Genomic DNA, 8,130 nt, shown 5'->3' with positions numbered 1-8,130 from the left:
ATACCCTCATACTGTACTGTCTAAGGGAATCAATATGGCACCTCGCTCCTCCCATATGTATAAATACAAATATACAAACATGAAATGTTCTGGGCACACAATAAGCTATACCCTCATACTGTACTGTCTAAGGGAATCAATATGGCACCTCCCTCCTCCCATATGTATAAATACAAATATACAGAGAAGGAATGTTCTGGGCACACAATAAGCTATATCCTCATACTGTGAGGAGTTAGTGAGAGTGCTACTGCTGGAGTAGTGGTTTTCCCAGGCCCGTGAGGGTCTGGGGATAGGGTTGCCACCCGGCCGGTAAAACACCTGCCAGGGCCGGGGCCGGTATTACAAATTTACTGGCACTGTAGCTGCCGGTAATTTGTGATACCATTTACAAAATCCCCTGCCCGCCGATGAAAACGTACATTTTCGTCGGCTTCGGGCAGGGCCACCCCTTTTGTGAAGCTACTCCCCGTGGCCCCGCCCATTTTGTGGCGCCCCTCATCGGCTCCGCCCCTTTTGTGTCACGCCTGCCCCTTTCTTTTCCGCCCCCACCAGTGGCCGGTAATGTTTTTTTTAAAAAAAAGGTGGCAACCCTATCTGGGGGAGATCCATTTGCCACAGAAATTTCAGGGTTAGTCCTTGCTAAGCTTTGCTTTTAAAAAATTTTTGTTTTTGCCTCTTAAATGAGAAAAAAATCAGCTTTTCTTGCCAAGTGTAGGGAGGCTGAAGCTAAGAACCCCGGAGCATGTGTGGGTACTGGCAAACGTGCAGTTAAATCCAGAGTTCAGATGAAGTCTCTGGAAGCAAAGAAGCCAAGTGAGAGGAAAAGTTTGCAGAGGAAAGTGAAGGCCTTGTCTGCAGCAGGAAAGAAGGAAAGTGCAAAGCATGGGAACAGCACAGTACCTGGAGGGGAAGCAGGAGGGCCAACACAAGCCATGGACTCTGTAACAGCCCTGCCTGTCTCAGCTGAGAGCACTTCTGCCATTACTGCCGGGGAATTTGGTCAGGACACTGGGGAAGGAAACAGTAGCTTGGCCATTGTTTTAGCCATGGAGGCAGCCATAATGGAGGAGGCAGCATGTCTGAGCATTGGGGAGGCCTTGGAGAACAAGCCCAGCAGTGATTCCAGCAGCAGACCAGCAAAGGGAGCCCATGAGCCAGAAAGTGCCACAGAGGGATTGTGCTGCATAACCAATATGGCTGCTGGAAAGGCTGGAGGGCCAGCAGAGCTGGAGGAGGACTGCAAACTACTGGCAGAATCTATTGCTGAGGAAACCCTGAGGGGGAATGAATGTGCTGTACCTGCAGACAAGGTAAAACATTCTATTTCTTTGGGGTTCCAGAGTGCTAGAGACTTTGCTAAACTGAATATAGATTCAGCCCCCCCCCCCTAAAGCAGCACAAGGGGAGAGTGTGTTGGTCTCTGATTAAATCATTAAGGCCATTAAAGCTATGGAAAGTCTGCAGAAGAGGAAGGTGGAACTGAACGTCACATTAATGAGACAGATAGAAAGCACTGGCTTTACTAGTGGGGAATTCAGGGCCCAGGGCATAAGGACAATGGTCCAGTTAAATAAAGAGCTGGAGGAGCTGAAACAGGACATTGCTGGGACATAATCAAGCCCTGGGAAGACTTCTACAATAAAGGCCAATTTGAGACAATGAGTGGAGGGAGACAACTGACTTCACAGACTGTTAAACAAATGATCCTGGACTTGAACCCTGAGCTCACTGAGCCCCCTAAGGGCAGAACAGAATCTGGACTTGAACCTCATGTTGCTGAGAGTATGAGTGTAAGCTGTGTGGTGAGTGACAGTAGGGGAGGGGCACGAGTGGAGGGTGCCAGTGGTACGGATGAGATTGGGGGAGGCACAGAGTGAGTGCAGGCTGGTGTGTGAGCTGTGGTGAATGGGGGGAATCAAGTAATGCAGCCCAATTTTGGGGGACAGCAGGCTGATCACAGTGTCTGGGGGAGGAAAAAGCTCTTCACTGATCAGGGACAGCAAAGTTGCACTTTGGAAGGGCCAGTTTTCAAAAGGAGGGATGTGCGAATCAGGTGGGATGGGGAGACGGAAAAGTTTCCTGGGACAAGATTTATTTGCCGCAATTAAATAAATTTAAGGGACTGAAGAAATTCTGGGCACTGTATGAGGAGAAGAAGGGTTGCAGGAATGTGAGGAGTTTAGACCCATTCCCATAACCAGGCCAGAGACAACGGTGGTGACTATCCTCTTTAAGAATCAATCTATCCCCCCGGAGGATATTATGGTCAGTGCAGGGTGCTGTCCCCACTCACTCTTATTTACAATGAGGAGCAGTTATGGGTAGTGGGGTACAGGGCACAAGTCAGGTTGGAGGTGCAGAATAATGTCCCTAAACATCTCCCCAACTCTTCTTTCATAGGCAAGGAGAGAGGTTCCTGTTTCTACCCTGGCAACCTCGCCAGTGCTTCAGGTGCGGCTCCAAACGCCATCTGGCCAGTGACTGTGAGAACAAGGTGTGTGCGCTGTGTGGGGTCCAGGGCCACATCAGTAAAGAGTGCAGCAAGATCCAATGTAACCTGTGCGGTAATTTGTTTTAATCTAATAAACAAAAATTCCCTCCTCTCATTTGTATAAATACAAATAGACAGAGAAGGAATGTTCTAGACACACAATAAGCTATACCCTTATAGGAATCAATATGACACCTCCTTTCATATGTATAAATACAAATATACAAAGAAGGAATTCTCTGGGCACACAATAAATTATGCCTCACAGTACTTTAAAGCCCCATTAAGGCAATCGGATACAAGATAATTTATAAATATGCTCTATTTCAGTTCAAGATAACAGCATTTAATATGCATGGGAACATTTTATTAGATTCTTCACTACTTATTATTATAAACTGTTGTTTATCATAGGACCCAGAACCAGATACAGCTGTCTTTTACCAGAGAAGATCCGTTTCAATTTATTTAAATAGCATTAACATGCAGGAGCTGATGAATTTATGAGCTCTGTAAATGCACAGATATTCAGATTTTGTTTCATGATGTACAATGACTATTTATTAGTATCTCTTCTGCAAGGTTATCATGTTACTAATCCATTCGTTCATGAAAGTTCAGAATTGTGTCCCATAAACCACGTGCTTCCTCTGCTGGCAGAATGGGAGACAGCACTTTACAGGTAATATATTTTTACACCACTTGAAATGGCCTCACAGTTTGGGGACCAAAAGAACGGATCTGCCCAATGTGACCCTCTACCTGTGGCCCATTAGTCTCTAGTGACACCAATGACCCAGTGGATCTGCATCATGATTTTTGATGATAATCAGAGTTTCATGTTGCCTGGGCATGGTGTTCCTTGATCAAAAATTCCCCAAAAAAATAAATATTTTAAATAAGATAAAAAAAAATAACTAAAAAGATGGGTTAGAAGATGAAAATATTAGAGGTTCCAGAGGAAAAAAGTAGAAGTAGAAAATGCAATCAAATGTAGCTCCTTTCAGCCCCATGGGCTCCACCATTACCAGATGGGTGCTCATTAGCAAGACGTAATTGGAAATGCGAATCTACTGATGAAGCGCACTAAATCCCCATTTATTCAAATATGGAATTCTTCTTGTTTTCTCATAATGTCTTTCGGCGAAAAGTGAATTATCTTAATATGAAGGCTTCCAAGAAGAAAATATTATTCATGGAGAAGCTGCCTACGTGCAAATGATTTCCATGAATTTAACCTGTTGTGTAACAAGTATTGTATTCTCTCTCGCAAAGGGAAAGAAAATGATACTTATTGTTATTTCCAAAAGTTCCATTTTCCTTTTTAATCTGTGGAAATAACAAGCAGTGACTTAAAGAGTAAAGCCATGAAGAACTATCTATCTAACTAGATGGCCATGGCCTAACTTTCTTTCTGAGGCCTGAGTGCAATAGTAATTTGTTCTCTTGAGCAACCGCTTGCTCCTAACATTGCACTCTGGACAAGTACCTCCACACTTATAATTATAAACTCAGAATGACGTCAATCATTTCTAAGTATTGCTGACACCATGGGGCCTGGAAAATGGATGGCCTAACTGCACAAGAATGGCGTCATCATGAAACTTTTCAAACTGTATTATTTTTATTATTGCCATCAAGTCAGTTTTGACTCCTAGTTTGCTCCTCAAGCTATTCAACAAGGTTTGGTGCTAAATCAGTTAGCTGCCCGAAGACCTGTAAGAACTTCCTCTTAGTTTCCATGCCAGTAAAATGAGATCTTGGGGTGTCAGGTGGACTATTACTATTTTGTCCAGAGAGGTGAAACCAATGCCTTTAGAGATAGTAATGAATGGCAGTTAGTGCAGTAGTAGTTTTTTCTCTTGTGCAACCAATAGCTCTTGCTCCTAACATAGCACTCTGGACAAGTACCTCCACACTTATGAATTCAGAATGACGTCCATCATTTCTGACTCCATGAGATCTGGAATATGGATGGCCTAACAGTACAATACAATAATCTCTTAAAGTTTTCTGTCAAAGTATTGCCATCAAGTCAGTTTTGACTCCTAGTTTGCTCCTCAAGAATGTCCTCTTTTCTTCATCTTAAAGGAGAAGGAAAGGCTAAAATTAAGTAAGCTTTATCAGAAAGGTCTATATAAATACACCAGAAAACCCTAAAAGTAATGCTGATCTGAGCCCTCTGTCAAAAGAAACACAGCATTTCTTTCCTTCTACTGTGTACACATGGACTTCTGTATCAGACTTCCTGTTTTCAGCATAAACCTCCAGGGCAGGGCTTGAGCATGCTCAGTTTGCTCCTCTCCCCCTCCCTCCTCCCCTCTCTGTAATCTGAGCCCAGAGCTATGACTGAGCAGGGAAACTCAGGCAGCAAGTGATGTCACACCAAGTGAATATGGCAGCTGCTATCCTAAATAAACAGAGAGAGCTTCTAGAGCTGTTTACTCAGGTATGGTAAAGTATTCCACAGAATAACTAGTGTTATAACTTGCACTATTGTGGATAATCTATTAACAATAAACTGCTTCGTTACCTTTCCTTCTCCTTTCTCGTTACCTTTCTTCAATGGTGTGTCCATGGCTGGATTTTCTTGCTGGCAGTTAATGCAACTGCCAGTAAGAGAGGAAAGAGATTTACATTTCCCAGGTGCTGTAGTACTAAAGGACAATGTGCTCATCAACATTTAGGGCAGCTTTCAGAATCCTGATTGGGGACAGTCCTTAGAAGTCATCAAAGAAACTATTAAGGTACATTACAACAGTATGGAGGTCAAATAATGTAGCCTGGTTCCATGGGCATTGGCCCAAAAGAAATCACATTTATCTTTGCTAACAAAGGTCATGGAGAGAGTGGGTCTTATCATTAATATTTATATTATTAACACTAGTAAGTTCCTGTCTTACACCACTTGTTACCGATTAGAGGTAGATGATGAGAACACCACACAAATGAAAGGTGTATACAGGTGGGTGCGTCTATCCTTAACATCAATACCTTTTGTGCTCAACAAGACAGGCTATTCCATTATTCATGCATAGGTTTCACACCCATGACCCAAGGAGCAAACTAGTTTAAGATATTACCAACTCACTTGGAATCACACCAGGCTTAGCCAAAATGCTCCGTTATATGAATGAACATCCTGCTACTGAATTGAAATTGGATAGAAAAGCTGTACCATTTGGTACTGTTGGATAACTGTAAGTCTTTCATTATCTTAACATTAAAGCAAGTATGTTTCATGTGTTATCTTAAATGGGTAGATAGTCAGACAGTCATGAAATATTATTGTATTTACACATTTTCCAAATGAATTTCAGCATGGCAGCACAGCATTAGTATTCAGTCCCGCCTGTTGTACCATAACATGAGAATATGGTTTGGATAACAGAGTTACTCTACAATAGTAGAGGGCATGCAAAATGGCACACGCCAGGAGGGATTCATCAAACTTTTATGCCTAATTAAATGCTACTCTGGAAAGTTCTTTTAGTTCCATCACTGGAATGATCTCAGGTAATAAACAAGCGCATATGTCTGTGTTGGCAAACGGCATAAAACAAATGAGAGCCAGGATATTTATGTGATGTACTTTGCCCTTCAAATGCAGCATTTAAAGGGGATCAATCATTCTGAGCTGTGCCCTCTGTTAAAGAGAAAGCTTGGCGATATTCCAAACCATAGGGTTCGAATCTATAGACTACTACAAGGAGTTTGCTAATACTTTAGGGTTTTCTTTAAATGACAAGTAAGCTACAAAATATTTTGGCTTACAAATTTAGAACAAAAAAGATATTTTAAATAAAAACTCTCTTAGTGTTTTGGCCTCAAAATGGCATCACAAACCTCCATTACACTGTAATTCAATTTAGAATATACTGAGCCTGTAGCAGATTCTGTCACTTAGACTGGAAGGGGGTAAATGCCAGGGTGTCTTTTGTAGTGATCCAACTGCCTGCATAATAACGTTCTGGGCCTTTGGGGGGGGGTTCTATTGGTTGCTGTACATTTAAGTTGCATACTTCCTCCTTGTTGGAGCCAAATGCCTTTGAAATTAGTTTTATTTAAATTATGCTTTTTTTGCTTACTCAAAGACGTCCTGCTCAAAGATGTTTCAGTGTTTTTGTGGTTTTAACTCCAGTCTTGTAATTAATTCTTTTCAACCGCCCTAACTATCACTAGGACTTTGTCTCACCCTAGCCCCTGCCATTCCTGAGCCCCTAAAGGGTGTTGGTGAAGAAGAGTGCTTGCCAGAAATAAGTGGAATTGTCCGAACATGGTTCTATTCTTACTGAAACGTTAGTTTGTCAGTTGCGCATTGTAAATTGGCGACTGATAGTAGAAAGAGCGAATGACAGCTGCCAAAATCTGTCAGTGACTCACAGCAGAAGTGGTTGCAACTAGAAGAAAATGTTAGGTTGAGGAACGCATACATTTCTTAAGCTGATTTCACTGTAAACTGTACAGATTGATAGAAATAAATTCTACCTACTGAAGTATAGTGCAACACAACTGTAAAAAGAAAACCCTTCTAACCACATCATCAGAACTTAATCAGAGCTTGATTAAAAATACATAGTCAGTTTAAATCTGCTCAGCTTTATTGTCCCCTGGAGCTCCTACTCAAGACTACGGCGCCAATACTTTGGCACAGTCAAGAACCAGCATGTACACGGTTGCAGCAAACTACAATGCAAATTCATTGCTATTTGTAAATAATATTCCTTTAAACCTCTTAAACTTCAATAAAAAAAAGTGTTTTCCAAAAACTGTAAATATTGCTCTGACTGTTGAACATCTCCGGTGCGCCTGCTTCTCTGACAGATACATTTATCACCAGGCCAAGGGGCACAGCGCAATGGCAACATCTGCATGGCAGTAATTCATTTCTTAAATACATTTCCATTTTCTATGCTCCGTGAATCCCGCTCCGAGCTTCCAAAGGTTGAGTGTTCTGCATCAATTATTTTGTAGCAGCAGGAATTGCTGAATCTGTTTTGTTAACCTTTTTCAAACAGAGCGTTGTATATAAAGGAGGAATTTGCATATGTTGTGTAATTACTGCCATTTTTTTTATTTCCTTCATGTGCACTAATGAGCTTTATGCTGGTCACATGGTTTAGCTTGTTCAGTGACAGGTGGGTTACATAGATAGACATATAGTTAGGGCGTAGGGTGGCACATTGCTTAAAAATTTCACAAAGGTCAAAAAACATACATATTTATATATTCATGTAATGCCAATGTGCAGGGGTGCTCAGTGTCGGACTGGGACACCAGGGGCCCACCCAAAAACCTTTGACCAGGGGCCCACCAAAAGTTTTTTGACCAGAGGCCCACCCTCAGTACTATTATTCTTCCTCTCCTCACTCAATTTCTATTCTCCTAGTCTCTTTTCTTTACATACTATAATACTATAATCTATTATCAGCCTGAGGTGGCTCCTGCAATGCCGCCCCCCTCACCAACTTACGTGTTGGGAGGGGAGGCAGGAACACTATTGCGGAGAGCGCAATTGGGCTCTCTCGCAATAGTACAGCCGAATTTCCGGTTTAAAAAACGGAAATTCGGCTCTTAAAGGTGCAGGAGCGGCTTTTTGTCGCCCCTGGAATCCTCTCTGGCGCTGCCGTCTGAGG

The 8,130-nt window shown here is 42.3% G+C and overlaps 1 protein-coding gene across 1 annotated transcript; it reads left to right on the top strand.

Annotated features, from left to right (window-relative positions):
• Positions 1-663: 663 nt before the first annotated feature.
• Positions 664-2,595, top strand: LOC108700642. Its single transcript, XM_018233827.2, has 2 exons — positions 664-1,313; positions 2,404-2,595. Exons 1-2 carry the CDS (start codon positions 684-686, stop codon positions 2,482-2,484), a joined length of 711 nt encoding a protein of 236 aa, XP_018089316.1. The 5' UTR covers positions 664-683; the 3' UTR covers positions 2,485-2,595.
• The last annotated feature ends 5,535 nt before the right edge of the window (positions 2,596-8,130 follow it).

The sequence above is a fragment of the Xenopus laevis genome, chromosome 8S, assembly GCF_017654675.1.
Source record: "Xenopus laevis strain J_2021 chromosome 8S, Xenopus_laevis_v10.1, whole genome shotgun sequence".
Lineage (NCBI taxonomy): Eukaryota > Metazoa > Chordata > Amphibia > Anura > Pipidae > Xenopus > Xenopus laevis.
The sequence above is the reverse complement of the archived record's forward strand: the minus strand, read 5'-3'. Positions and strand labels throughout refer to the sequence as shown.

Bases quoted from the DNA above. Each gene is read 5' to 3' on its own strand.
- LOC108700642 (XM_018233827.2), top strand. From the start codon at position 684: ATGAGAAAAAAATCAGCTTTTCTTGCCAAGTGTAGGGAGGCTGAAGCT. The intron at 1,314-2,403 runs GTAAAACATTCT...CTTCTTTCATAG, and splicing joins GTGCTGTACCTGCAGACAAG to GCAAGGAGAGAGGTTCCTGT.